This window comes from Panthera leo, chromosome A1 (assembly GCF_018350215.1).
Source record: "Panthera leo isolate Ple1 chromosome A1, P.leo_Ple1_pat1.1, whole genome shotgun sequence".
NCBI classification, from domain to species: Eukaryota; Metazoa; Chordata; class Mammalia; order Carnivora; family Felidae; genus Panthera; species Panthera leo.
The window spans coordinates 156,050,832-156,066,437 of NC_056679.1; the positions used below are offsets into that span (position 1 = coordinate 156,050,832).

Sequence of the window (15,606 nt, forward strand, 5' to 3'; positions counted from 1 at the left end):
ATTGCCATTCTTCCAAATATCACTCATATTAATACAGTGACGAACAAATTGATTTACCTGAATAATTAACCTTCACTACAGCATAACTACCTTAGGCACAGATTCATGTTTTCTATTCAACTTAAGACATAAACCTACCAGAGAAATCACACTCATTAAACATACTGCAAAAATCAATTGTTTCCTGCCACTCAGAGGAATTAATATCAACAATTAAGTTGTGCAGTATTTTTAAAAGCTTATATCCATCTGTCTGTGCCAATTAAACAAAAGCAGCAAAATAGAGCAAAATGAAATTAACAAAGAATGCTAATAAAATACAACTTTTCTGTTGATGTCTTAGATATATAACTTTATTCATTATTGTACAACTCTTGGTTTTTTACATGTGGGAGATTTAAAAAGTCACCCAGTGATTTTTTATAGTGCAACCGTATGCTAGATAAAGATATTTAAGCTGTCAGTATAAACTGCTTCTGTTTTCATTTTGCATTTAATTTCAATGCCAGACTCAAGGCATAAATTTTTCATCACCTGCAATGCTATGAATAAAAGATTAAAAAAAGAACTGAGAAGAAATTCTAACACATGCGGTGCATGCGGCACATTGTGCAGACGCAGTATTCATAACTAGATGTTTAATTTCCATCTCTCTCTCTCTTTTTTTTTTTTTTTTTACATCAGGAACATTATTATTTGAGTTAATACATCATGGAGCTAATTTCCCAGTATTTTAGCTTTGCAGCATTCAAGTTTACCTAGTTTGGGCCAAATAGGCCATTCATTCCACTTGAAATCTCAAGTATACGCCCTAAGATTTACATGCTACTTTGTTAGCACTGCAGGATTCTATTACTCTCATATTTCTGGAAAGGGAATATTTCAACATCATGTATTTTTGTTTTATTCCATGAAATAGCACATACATTAACCTTGCCTGAAAGTTCAAAGAACTAAGAATTACTAAAATGGTCCCACCTAATATCAGGTCCTCATTAAGGCTTGCTTCGTGTTCTCAAACCGAAAGATATAATCAATCCCAAGAGGTAGAGTTATGAGCTCAGTGTTGAGGCATTTTTTATTTAGTACTTAGGACTGTTTTCTGTAGCACAATGCATCTTCACTGTCACTTTATTAGCCTCTAAAGGACTCACAGACCAAGACAATTTCTAATTCCCACCAATAGAATCTGAGCGAGCAAGAGATGCACAAGAGCCCTTCCTAATCTCATCAGAAGGGCCTGGGGTTTATCAGCCTTGTCATTCTGAACTTCACTTTCTTAGGGCAGTCAAGAGCCTGCTGAGGACTCCAGGCCTGTCAGGGACATCAAGGGTCAGTCCTTTGGATGTTAGCGGCATCGCCTAATGTCTAGCTTATTGTCTTTGGCTCTAATTACTCAAACTAGTTTTTGTTTTGTTTTTTTTTGTTTGTTTGTTTGTTTTTTTTTTTATGGTTATTGAAATTAAGTCTAGGGAAAGCTTTGGAAAAAATAAACCGAACCATGTTCTGTTACATTATTATCAATGTGGTATCCAATTAGCTCAGTTGGTTAGCCAATAGTGCTAATGAGACCCAGGTCATTGGTTCAATTCCAGGGGGGCCAGTTAGCTTTACTTTGTACTATGGTCACAGATGGATACCTCATCTTATCCAGCTGTCTTAAGTGCTACTGGTCACCAAAATAACCAAATGAGAGAGCACGTCTGGATCAACACAAATCCATCCCTACAACTAGGCTCTAGAGGGCATCAGTATCATCTTTTGTGATCATTGTACAAAAATTAGTTTAATACAAAACCTTTTTTTCTTCTCATTGTTTATGACGGTAAAGCAAGCACTTTAGATCTTCAAAATCATTTAGTAGGCTAAAATTAGTTAGACTTCATAACATCTCTATGATGTTGCAAGTTTAATTAAGCTTACTTTAAGGATGACAAAGCTCAAAGTGAGAGGTTAAGTCACTTGTCAGAGGTCACATAAAATGTCAGGGACATTTCTCAGATTGGAATCCTTGTCTTCGGTATCTCATTCCATTGTGGTACCCATGAGACTGCTCTGCCTCTATGGAAACAGCCTGAAGTCACGGTAATATGTCACTATATTATCACATTATTTTTCATTATGCTAGAAGACACAAGCATAGTGAAAAGGCATGGTGAGTCAAGGATTACAGATGCATCTCCCTTTAAGCAACATAAATGTATGGGAATTTGGATTTGTTGAACAGATAAATTAGAGGGTGTCATGTATCACTTAGTCTATGCTCCCTCATATTGTTATTAATCACTTTTTTTTTTGCATGCTCTAACATCCCAACTAGACAGTATGCACAGGGGGCAGACCATGTCTAATATCTCTTTGATCCATAGTAAGTGTTTACATAAATATTTATTCATGACAATGGCATTTGATTGGAGGAGAACAGGAGAGTGGAAGACTTCATACCCTATGGGCAAAATAGGAGGTGAGAAAAGCTTCATGAAGGTGGGCAGGAGTTTTCCTATTGAGCCTCTATAATTATAGCAATTCTAGTTTGATGTATTATATACAAACCTAACATATAAGCTCAATACCAAGCATGAAGAGGACCTACAGAGACAATGCATTTAAGGAAAATTCTTGCCAAGAATAGCATGCTTAAACATCAGGGTAGAAGAGGCAGCTTGACGCAGCTATGGGAGGTAGAGACTTCTCTGTGCAACCCAATAGGACCCTGTCTTTGGGGAAATGATATTGTGAGAAAATTGGTTGCTCACTATTATAGAAGAGGGGAAAAAAAACCACATGATGGTGGAGTAAGGGAGGACAGTAAACACATTTTTCATTTTATAAAATGATTATTCCTAAGATGTCTTAAAGCTGTGTGTTTTTCTCAGGCCTGAAGCGATCTTCTTTAAAGATAAAATTGATTTACTGGAAAGTTTCAGAAATATGGCAATTAAGTAGGCCTGTAAAGTTATGTCCCCCTCCTGTAACTAACTTAGATTTGATTCTTTTAGTAAAAGATCAAGTCAAGAGCTCTTGGGGTTGCTTTGTAAAAGGAGGAGACATTTTAGTAACAGGGCTTAACACTTATGTGATCCAAGAAGGAAATGGCAGACAGCACCAAACTAAGGTGTAATGTGTATGTTCCCTGTACGTGGGCCAATACAAGCTTTTCATTTCAACAGTGTCACCTCCTTTCTGTTCATGTCTATCATTAAATCTCTGGGTAGTGGAATTCCTCAAATAGCCTTCTGTAGCCTATAGGCTTATCACTAACTCCTACAGTGGTTAGGAATAATCACCATCGTCTTAAAAATATATATGAATATTCTGTACAGAATAATTAGAAAATGTAAATTCATTGCTCAATTTTGTTAAAAACGAGAAAAAAATTAAAATCATTTAGTGCTTATTCTCGGGTGAAATATAGTACTCACTTTCATGCTACACAGATTTATAGAATAATTACATGGTCAATATAGTTCAATTTTCATCTTCTGACTATTAAAATAGTATTAATGAATTAGTGTTTTATACCATCAGACCTTTGATGATAATTTGCCCACTTTAATGTATGAGAAAATGTACTGAGTACCAGTATTTCGGGGATGGTTTCTTCCCACCAGATTAGTGTTTATTAACCTGTGAGGTTTCCAGGGTCCATGAACCTTCTGAAAGTATATGCAAATTTTGGAGGTATATGCATATGTTGCCTGTTTCTAGGCAAAGAGTTCTTAGAATTTCAAAGGAGTGCCTGTATCAAAAGAAAGGGTATGAACAACTACTCTAGATGTTCAGTTTGTGTTTGCTTTCAAGAAGTATTTAACATTCATCTCTCTAATAAAGGTATCTATATATTTACAAATATATTGTTCAATTTAATTGCTTTATGAATTAGTGGAAATAAAGTGCTGTGTTTTGTTTCTAACAAGTGAAAAGAAAGCAACACAAATGGCAGCTACAAAAATTTACACTAATTATTTCTACATTGAGCAGTGGGAGAGATTAATAGGGGCAGGTCAAGAAATGGCTTTCCTTGAGCTATTTGAGATAAAAACAAATCCTCTCTCTAAGACACATTAGGTGTAGTTCTTCCTAGGAAGTAGACTGCTAGGTAAGAAATCCTGGGGTCCTTTCCAGGTTTGTGATGTCTTTACTATGCATGTAGAAGACATGAAATAACTATTTTTATTCATTGCCAATCAAACACATCACTTTAGACACATGCCATGCTTAGCTAACCTGTCTTTTAAAAAAGGAAACCTGGGGCGCCTGGGTGGCGCAGTCGGTTAAGCGTCCGACTTCAGCCAGGTCACGATTTCGCGGTCCGTGAGTTCGAGCCCCGCGTCAGGCTCTGGGCTGATGGCTCGGAGCCTGGAGCCTGTTTCCGATTCTGTGTCTCCCTCTCTCTCTCTGCCCCTCCCCCGTTCATGCTCTGTCTCTCTCTGTCCCAAAAATAAATAAAAAACGTTGAAAAAAAAAAAAAAAATTTAAAAAAAAAAAAAAAAAAGGAAACCTATTTTAAACCAAAATACCCCAATCACACACACAAACACTGACACAAAGGCTGAGATGATGGAGAACCGAGTTCTATGTACTTTTGTGCCATCAACTCACTTGAGTTCTCACCGAATTCTCAAAAGCAAGTGAATCTTGCCAAAAACCTTTGAAATGTTATGTTTCTGTTTTTGTTTTTTACTCCCAATTGACTGAGATACAAAAAGTCGAATATGACATGAGTCAAATGTTTCTCAGCGTGTCTCAGATGACTGAAAAATTACAGATCTTAGCCCCATGCCGGGTTTATGTCAACAGAATCGCTCAGGAAGAGCTCTGGGAATCTAGAGTGTAACAGGTAATCCAGGTAAGTCATGATCATACAAGTTTGGGAAATGCGGATGTGGTATTCTTAGTCCTTTAAGATTTTGGATTTGGGCTAGTTGGTATGTGGTTCCTTTCTTCTGAAGAACTTCAATATATTATATAACTCTCTCAAATCAATTTCACCTGGAGGCTCAGAAAACACATTTCCAATCATGAAGTGAATTGTTGGTGAATATGCAACACAGCATTCCAGGAGTTAATTCAAAATTCTGTTGTCAAGAACTGTAAGGGAATGGGAACATGTGTATGATATTAAAAATAACAGCTTTCTTTATCCTCCTTTAAAAATCAGTACTGATTTCAAAAGGCATTGATAAGCACAGGGTCAGCATATTTTTTCAGTCATGCTCGTGGGGAAACATTAATTTAATATGCTCTTCTGGACAAGTGGTTCTTTTTGGATCTCACAAAAAAAGCTTTTAATTCAAAAGGGGAAGGGCAGGGTATTGGTGGAAAATTGTAAAAGGTTTATGAGGGGTTTTTCTTTTTTTTCTGATTAACAAAACTGAGAGCCAAGACACCTTCTGTTTCTAATCATGTTTCTATTAACTTGGACTTTTTTTTTTTCCAACCTGAAAGTGTGGGTGAAATCTTATACTTAGTTCTATGAAGGCACTTGCCAATATCATAATGCAATTACATTTGGCCACTTGCAGAATAGATCTGTGACCGAAAACACTGTTAACGATGGACAGTTTTGCCTTGGGTTATGTTTTTTCCCAGTAACATCATACCATATTTAAAATAATTTAAGCTTATATATAAAGGAGGAAATACAAATACAGAAGCAAATGCAAGCTCTCCTACACATCTACTGGCAAATACCAATGTTTCCCGATCAACAGTATGTGATTTCAGGTTTACATCACTAAAAAGTGATTGCAACTAAGCTACAAAACAGTATCAAAAGTGTGAGAGGTGACCTAATTGGGAAAAGCTAACTTTACATTTCTAAAAGCAATGCCCAGAAAATACTGATATATTTCCAGATTTTTCTTTATGCAAGAAATGCTCCAGAAGTGTTGTTACTGCCTAACAATAGACTATGAAAAACCGAAGGCCATGCAGCCATTTCTGTGTACTTTCTACTCAACTGGTAGCTCTATGCTGGCTGGTTTGTAATGTAGTTCATTCCATTATTATTTATGGTAAAAATGCTAAATTGTTCATGTAAATTCAACCGCCCCCTTTTGTAAAGTATGTAGATTTACTTTTCCCATGTGGTCACCTCCAGGGAGTAACTCTAAATTTCATTACGGAGCTAAGTGATTTTCATTTGGGGTGTATGTGAACATTTTTAAAAGGGAATTCCAACAGATAAAGAATTGATACTTGGAGTTTCCTCTAAATTTTATGTGCCCACATATTTAAATTATTACAACCGAACTAGCTTTTGATTTCAGACCGTCATTTTGCAATCATTTCATCTATAACACAAGCTTGACTGTACTGTTTCTTCACAGTGATTTTGCTATGTCCCAAATTCAAGATTCATACTTTTGGTAAATCTGAAGCGATCATCTTCTCAATTAATTATTTGTAAGCCTGGAGGCGGCTGATTAGTAAGGTGAATTTAGAATGCCCTCAGGAGGATGTGAAATCACTCGTGAAACACACAATGTGTTTTGTAACATTACTGTTAAACAATCACCTAAGTTTCAGGGTGACTTAAAATGTTTGCCAGTCTTTCCATGTTGATCTCTACTAGTATTCCCACTGATACTATATCAGCAAACTAATGGCCTAATGTTTGAGACTGCTGAACATGACGTTCTTGAGGTTTCTATTACACAATAAATTATTTTGAACAACCTTTTGGGTAGTTCATTTATTTAAATGACCCCGAAAGCTTGGGGATAATTAAGAATAAAGTTTTATATAAGCTTCATTTTTTAATAGTTTTCTGGTACCTCTCTTCTATGGTAATCTAATTTATGTTGTCTTTAACATCTATCATATAAATATATTACCATGTGTAATTATTCTAAGCAGTAGCATTATTATTTTCATATTTATAAATATTTATTCATTTCAAGTCATTCAGCATGCTATTAATGGGCCATATAGTTAGGCATCCTAATTTGTTCTTGTGACTTATAATTAGTTTAAATAGAAGTTCAGGACAAAGTATTTTGAAGTTTATAAAAATTATTTTTTGTGTTACATGCATGTCCATAAATATAAAACTCAAAGATTTTTTTTTCTTTCATAATATACTATAATACGGTTACAAGTGCATTGAAATTCATCTTGTTAGAATGGTAGTAATATATCCCACCAGGACTACTGTTCCTAGTAGCAATTTAAAATAATTATTGTGAGACTTGATGCTAGACATCAGGTTTGCAATAGAATTACAATGAGGGAAGTGTATTAGAGACAAAACATTGCTGGAAGAAAACTTCATAATGGCGCAATTTGGAACTAAGCCTCAATTTTACAGTAATAGATTCTCTTTATGATGGCACAAAGGAGTGAATGCACTTAGCAAATTTAAATCTATTATTAGTCACACTTTGTGGATTGCAGTGCAAAAGGAGAAAAGAAATTAGCTTTTTAAGTATGTTCTTATATAAAACAGGTTCTAGTAAGAACAGTCTTATATAAAATCTCCTTGTTATAGTTCAGGAGCACTGTCAGTCTTTATAACAGCAGGGAGTTGTCCAGATTTAAAAGTCTTGCCAAAATAGTTCTGGAGGTCTCTAATTTCCAATTATAAGTTTCTCAAGTCAGGATACATTCAACATTGGTACATTTCTTATTTACAGAAATACAGTACAGAACAAGAGAGATGGAGTTAATTTGGTCTCAGCTGCTTACTGCGATCTCTCTCCTTGAATGAAGAGGTGTTTGTAGTTCACACTGGTACTATACCTACTTTTAACATGATTTTGATTACAGTAAAAGAACTCAACAGCATTAGGCTGGTATGATTTGGCACTCATCTGTGTAAAAGGAATTTCAATTGTCAATTTTGCAAAAGAAGCCAACCATAAGAATTCAGTAGGTATTTTTAGTATAAAATCAAAACACTAAAAATCTAAGCTTCCATTTTCAAGTAAAATGTTGTATTTTTGTTTTAATTATGATCCATTTTCTCTATTTCATCTTAAAATACTACCGAGTAGAATATTTGATAATAGCCGAATTTAGTTATAAACTGACAAATAACACATCTATAATGTTACTGCCTGGATACATAAGGATGCAGCTATAATCCTTAAGAAATATTAAACAAAATTCTTTTCTGAGATGTTTCACTTAAGTATTTATCTGTGAAGAGGAGTGGAATCACCTGGCTGAATTGGGAAAGGTTAACCATACGTACAAATTAGTGTCATCAGATTGATGGGATAAGAAAGCAAGGACAAAAAAAGAATGGCCACCTGCAAACTAAAGTTCACTTAGCAGACATCACCTCTCCTCCTTTTCCTTCCACTTCTCGACTTCCAGTATGTTTTTGGACCTCAGCACTGTGTCTTGTCTCTCCCTCTATACCCTGGGTAATGTCACCCATTCCCATGGCTGAAGTCAGCATATATGTGCTGATGACTCCAACTTATCTCTTCAATGATCTCCAGACCCATTTAACCATCTACCTAATGAGTATCCTTCTCACATATTCCACGTAGGCATCTCAAACTCTATGTGCCCCAAACTGAATTTGCTTCTACTCTCTCCCTGCAATCACATATATTCTGTCCCAGGTATTCTCTATCTCAGTGAGCCAACTACCCAACTGCCCAACCCAGAAACCTATGTATCACCCAACAAACACATCCCTTCCATCTCCTATGTCCAACCAATCTCGAAATTCACAGGCTTTTACCTCCAATTTAACAAACTTGCCTATTTCCGTCTATTCCCACTACATTCTCTATGATATAGAAGGAAGATCCTTCCAAAATAAAAAATGAGAGGGGAAAAAACGGATAAACACCAATACATAAAAATTGTCAACATTGCTTCAGAAAAAAAATCCAAATAAAATGAAAGATAAATCATAACTCAGGAAAATATCTGCAACATATATAGCAAAGAGTTAATGTTGCTAGTCAATAAAGAATGCTTATAAATCAGCGCCTAGACGACATAGGGGCAGAGAATAGAAGCAGCCAGTGTACATAAAAATAAAATGAGTTTTAAGAAACTGAAAAGATGCTTAATCTCACTCATCGTAAAGGGAATGGACATCAAAAGTAGATTCATTTTCCACCTACCAGACTGAGAAAATTTAAAAATTAGAACATGTGGGGAAAATGAGTCCTATCATATACTATGAGGATGTAAATTAGATAAATAAACAAGGATGCTTGCTGCAGCAATTCTTACAATAAGAAAAATGGAGGATAATATAAATATTTATTAACTGGGTTTTGATTAAATAATTTATGGAAACCCCTATTCTAGAATATTAACTTATAGTAAAAAAGAATAAGATGGATCTTCATGAGGTAGTAAGAAAAAATCTCCATGTTATGTTTTCAAGTGGAAAAAGACACAGAAGTTGGACAATGTGCTTTTATTGGTATAAAAAATGGATCTACAAACATACATATGCATGTATATGAATAGAAAGAGATTCTCTGAAAAACTGCTTAAGACATGTTTACCGTGATTGCCTTTGTGGAGCCCTTTTATACAGAGACATGTGCTGCTTTTCAATAATTAAAAAGAGCTAGCTATAAAAATTACAAATATGATCATGCTATTCTCACCTTTAACAATTTTAATGGCGTCTAACTACTGCTAGGATAACATTCAAGTTCCTTAACAAAGCGTACGTAATATCCAAGACCTAGCCTCAACCTCACAGTGACCCATTCTCTCTCCATTTGCCTTTCATTCGCTGTAATGAACATCTTCAGTTCCTCAGATGCACATGGAACAATTTTTTTTTTTTTCTGCACGATTCACCTCCTCTTGGCCAACTTTTCATGCTGCAAAACTCAACTTTAAAGTCTCTTCCACCAGGAAGGCTTCTCTGATCTTCATATCCCTTTTTACAGCACTCCTCACACTTAATATTTTTCCTACCACTAGACCCCAAACTCCATGAGAATGGGTACCATGTTGCCCTTGTTCACATTTATAACTCTATTGATCAACATAATGCCTGGTCTCTGGATAAATGGATATATATGAACAGAAATTCAGAGAATTGATTGATTGATTTTTAAGGAGCTATAATTTGATCAATCTTTAGTAGTGATTTTGAGAGTAAAAGAGAAGGTAAAGAATGAGTTGAAAGTGGGTAGTTAGGGGTGCAAAAACACACATAACAGCTCAAAATAATTACAAGCATATAAATAACAGCACAGGAATATTTAACAACTGATCAAGGGGTGGAAAAAAAAAGGTGAAGATATGGGAATGAACAGAGTGAGAAGGGATAAGGGATAAGAGTAACTTTCTTGGTGAATGTGAGGTTTTAACTTGAAATAAGAATGGTGGAAGCAGGGATGAAGGGCTTGTTAAGTGAAGCCAAGAATGTAAGCAACTGGAGGGCCTGTGTAGGTGTAGCTTCCCAGCAAAGCTGCTTTGTTTCTGCCCAAAGGGAGATTCAGCCTTCTGTTCTCTGCAGCTTTATGGTGACTCCATCTTGGACCCAGTCTAGAGTTTCTGTGCTCCCCAGAACTGGGTGCTGTAAGACGTGCTAGAGGGGGTTTCCAGGGGCCCTGTGACACCTCAATTCAACCACAGTACTTGAGTCGTCAAAGACTTTTTCTTTTCTTTTCTTTTCTTTTTTAAACAAAGGGTCGTATCTGCCCTTTCCACTTCACCATCACAACTTCCACTTGAATCTAGATCCTCATCTGGACTCCCATCACTTCTTTTCTGGAGAACTTCTTGACTTCTCATCTCATTCCTCCCCCACTTAAGATCCATTTTCTCCTCACATCTGCCCTGTGCTTGGCGCTCTCTTCCCACTCCGTGTGTTTTCTCCATCGGCGATTATTTGTTCCCATTTCTTCAGCAATCAGTTATAAACTACTTATTCCCAAATTTACGTTTTAGTCCTGACCTTCCTCCTGAGTTTCCAGTAGGAAATTCAGTATGTCCCCAAACAAACTTGTTTTCTTTCCCGAAGACCTTTTTCTCCAGTGTGTCTCATCTTGTTGATGCCATAACCCTGCTGTAAATGGATCAAGCTTACAAGCACTGAATGATCTTTTGCTTTTTCCACAATCATTTAACACATTTTGCTAATTCTTCTTCCAAAAATTTCCCAGTGTTTGCTCTCTTTTCATGCCTGCTGTACTACAAGGATTCCAGTCCTTGGTATCTCTGGTTTAGTCTTTAGCTGTTTTCCACGCTGCAGATGCTACCTCTAGACCATCATCTGAACAGCCAGGATAGCCTCATAATAAAAAGTCTCCAATGGCTTACCAGAGTATAGACTATAGGCAGTGTTGCTACCCGAATCCAGTCGACAGTTCCAGTCTTAATTTCAACCACACCTTCCCTGTTTCCTACCTTCTCAGTATAATGAAAAGCTCTCTGTTTTTAAACAGCGCCAACTTTTTCCACATCTCTATGCCCTTTGCCAATTCAACTTCCTCCGCCCAGCATGTGCCTCCCTTCCTCCCCGCCGCCCCCCTCCCCCCGCCGCCACCACCCTGCCCCTCTTTTCTAGCTGGCCAGCTCCTGTAACTGTTTCAGTCTCACAAGTCATCTCTTACATGCGTTTTTACTCCTTGCCCCCAAGATAAATTAATTGCTCATCTGCATTCTGATAATATGTTAAACACACATATAACATGTGCTATGTGCTATTGTTATGAGCAGCTGTTTACGGTCAAAGCACAAACCTGGTGCAATGCCTACACTGGGAGTTCTTTGACTCCTCCGGTACCCAGCACAGTGTTTGGGACATGGTGCTCATTTAACACATGAGGAATGTATTGAATGAATAGATAATGTTCTATGGCTTTGTTTTCTACACCAAAGTAACTTTGTCAGTTGGCAATCAAAGAACTCTTTCAAATTGTTCATCCCTTCCCCAGTATCGTTTCTTTATTTTTCAAGCCTCAGAAAGAGGGGTCTGTTGCTCATGTAGGTCATGAATATCCTTTATTTGCATTTATATCATTTCTGAACTTTTGATTATACTATTTCCCCTGCTTGGAAAGGGTTCTACCCGTATAAGGGTTTTAAGTTCATGTCTCTCTTCAACTTGGAAACTCTCTAGAAGTCTCTGCATTTCAACCTGGTTGTGTAAAAGTTTTGCATTGCTTTAGATGTACACCATTTGTATGACATGATTCTTTACACACACGGGGCTGTATTTTGTTTTAGAAGCTGAACCATATGCAATTGCCAATATTCAAGTTTTTTGACCTACAAAAAAATGGCAATTGCATATGGCTCAACCTCATTAGTCTTTAATGAGACTTTCTGAAGGCAGGTTACCATGTCATAAAGGTTTTTGTTTTTGTTTTTGTCTTGGGCACCATTCTATGTGGGCAGGAAGTCAGAGGTTCTCAAACTGAGGTCTGACGACCCCTGTGAACTTCCAAGATCTTATTAGGGGTCCGTGAAACCAAAACAATTTTCATAGTAATGCTAAAATATTATTTGCCTTTTTTTCACTGTGAGGAAACCTTCATTGATGATGCAAAAACAATGGTGAGTAAAACCAGTGGTGCCTTTGCATCAATCAGTGCAGTGGCACCAAACTCCAGTAGTGCTCACTGTGTTCTTCATAGGGGATTCCCTTGATGAGCAGTAAAAATAATTACTTTTATTGAAACTTGACTCTTGTGTATTTAACTTGTTAAAAATTTTTAACATTTATTCTTTTTTTTTTTTTTTGAGAGACAGAGAGAGAGTGTGAGTGGGGAAGAGGGAGAGCGAGACACAGAATCTGAAGCAGGTTCCAGGCTCTGAGCTGTCAACACACAGCCCGACGCAGGGCTCAAACTCACGACCTGTGAGAACATGACCGGAGCCAAAGTCAGATGCTTAACTGACTGAGCCACCAAGGCACCCCTATGTTTTTAATATTCTGCATGATGGAATGAGGAGGGCACAGAAAGCACTTCCACTATTTACCATAGTGCAACGATTGTTTAGAGGAAAAGCACTTGTGTGGCTGAGTTGCAGGTTGAACTAGCCACTTTGTCTTAGAATACTATTTTCACTTGAAAGAATAAGTGACAGATATCTGGCACATATTTCCTCAAGGATGAACACAGTGAGACAGCTATTTCAGGGAAAGCAAATGACAGTTATTATTGTCAATGATGAAATTCAAACGTGAAAGCAAAATCAGAATTTTGAAAGACTTGTATTTGCTACCATATACTTGTCAACTTCCTAAATTTGAAGATTTTTCTAATGAGATCAGGGGTGATATTAACAATTATAATTTTTTGATACTGTATATGGGAGGCATCAACAGTTGAAGATTTATATAACTCAGTTATATCTTCCGAATGAGCCAATACATGAAGCTACTTAATGTTACATATGGTAAAAGATCTATTTGAAGTGCAAGATACGGTTTCAGATTCCATGTTGCAACCAACCTTTAAGCTCACCCTTTGTGGAGTTTTGGTGTAGTATTAAAATGAAGTAATGATAAAAATACGCCTACCTATCTGTGTGAGGCCAGATTCTTTCCCATATATTTCAACCAAAGCAACATATCAAAACAGATTCTATGCAGAATCAGATTCAAGAATCCAGCTGCACTAAGCCAAGCATTAAAGAAGTTTACAAAAAATGTAAAGCAATGCCACTCTTACCACTATATTTTTTTGTTTTGAAAATAGTTTGTTTCATAAAACATATGACTTACGTTAATGTACAACTGACATTGTTATTTCCACGTACACTAACAAATACCTTTAAAATTTCTCAGTTTTGGGGTGCCTGGGTGGCTCAGTCTGTTGGGCTTCTGACTTTGGCTCAGGTCGTGAGTTTGAGCCCCATGCTGGGCTCTGTGCTGACAGCTCGGAGCCTGGAGCCTGCTTCAGATTCTATGTCTCCCTCTCTCTCTGCTCTTCCTCCTCATTCTGTCTCTCTCACAAATAAATAAACATTTAAAAAAAATTTAATTTCTCAGATTTAATTTCTAACAAAGTAAATATTGATAGAAATAACCACGTAAAAGCTTTTTGGGGTCCTCAACAATTTTTAGGAATGTAAAAGAGTCCTGGGATGAAACATTTGAGAACCATTGCAGTAGATGCTCAATAAATGTCTGGTGAGTTACTGAATCAGCGAAGCAACACAAAGGAAACAAGGAAGGTTGTGATTATCTAAGCCTAGCTTTTGATTAGGGGTTTACTCTTGTGGGCTGCCTCAAATAGCTGGCCGTTAACACTCCCATCACCACAATGTGAAATAAATGAGGATTAAATCCGACTCGGTTTCAGAAAACAATGAGGTGTTCTGGCAGAGACAAGTCAACTGAAGCTTAGTTTTACATGGAGTAAGATTAATTATTGTTTAAAAATGCCAAATAAAAGAGGCTTCACAGAGTAAATGCCTCGCCTGCCTCACCTTGCAGTGGTTCCAAATGTCAGGCAAGGTTTTTAAAAACAACTCTTGGACTTCCATGACATTGCTTTGGAAAATGTGAGTTATGAATACCACTACATGGTATGTTTCCTGGGAGGCTGGATCACCAACCGCACAATATTGGCAGGTAGCCAGTCTACTAGCATTGAAGCTGTGCTGTCACAACACAACTCCTCTGGGCGGGATGGGTGTGGGATGGCAGTGGAATACTCAAGCAGCTGCTGCATGGTGAAGTGAAGTGGGGCAACCACAAGGGGAGGAGACGGGAGCAACACTTCAAAGGAGCACTGAATTACAATGTCAAAAACATGTGGCAAAGTTGTTGACTGCCAAGAACCCACAGCAGCGGACAGACTGGTCTGCTATGCCACAAATAGAAACAGGGTGGCTCTTTTCGAGCAAAGGCATTGGGCCAAATGAGACTAAGAGGCAAATAGCAGCTGCAGCCCCATATCAAAGGAGAGTCTTTATAATATATTCTATGAGAGGAGGATTGTTGGTCATGCTTTCCCTGTCTATTCAGCCACACCTGCACAGATAGACATCAGAAGCCCAATCCTGAAAATTGAAGCACTCTGATGAATAAATGGCACACAATTTCTCAATAATCTTTTTTCCCCCTGAGAGTTCCCTTATTTATGCCTCTTATGGCTTAGACTGTTTTCAGCCTGTCATTCTAGTTATAATTATACAAATTTGATTCTTCCATATCTAGTGTAAACTTACTGAAGACTACTCATTTACCTTTCAAAGTCCATAGCACAGGGCTATATGCATAGTAGGTGCTCAATAAACACCAGTTGAACAACTTAGCTAAGTAGCTTCATTAACATTGCAAGTGTCAAAAATCTCCCGTCATAACCCTATTCCTCTGTTTGTTCACTCAACAAATATTTACTGAGCTTCTACCACATGCAAGGTAATACGCTAGACTATGTTGACTGTTTAACATGAAATAGACATAGGTATTTGACTCAAAGTCTCCAGAGTTCAATAGTCCAAATTATCCTCTTTACTGAGAAGTAAGGACATAATGAACACTTTGTCCTTCTTGACCATCAACATCACTAGGTCTGTGGAAAACAGTGAGAGGGAAAAAGCAGGATCAAATCCACAAAAGACATATGCAAGGAGAAAAAAAAAAATGTTAGGCTTACTTTGCTATAAGTGCAAGGATGAATAGGATGTTATCCATATAAAATAGATATA

At 37.1% G+C, this 15,606-nt stretch overlaps 1 protein-coding gene across 1 annotated transcript in view; it reads right to left on the minus strand.

Moving 5' to 3' along the window:
- Positions 1–1,916: 1,916 nt before the first annotated feature.
- KIAA0825 (KIAA0825 ortholog) overlaps positions 1,917–15,606 on the minus strand; it is a 293,878-nt gene continuing 280,188 nt past the window's right edge. Inside the window, exon 20 of the mRNA XM_042943406.1 lies at positions 1,917–2,124. Coding sequence (XP_042799340.1) covers positions 2,097–2,124 — 28 coding nt within the window. The 3' untranslated portion in view covers positions 1,917–2,096. The remainder of the gene's footprint in view (positions 2,125–15,606) is intronic.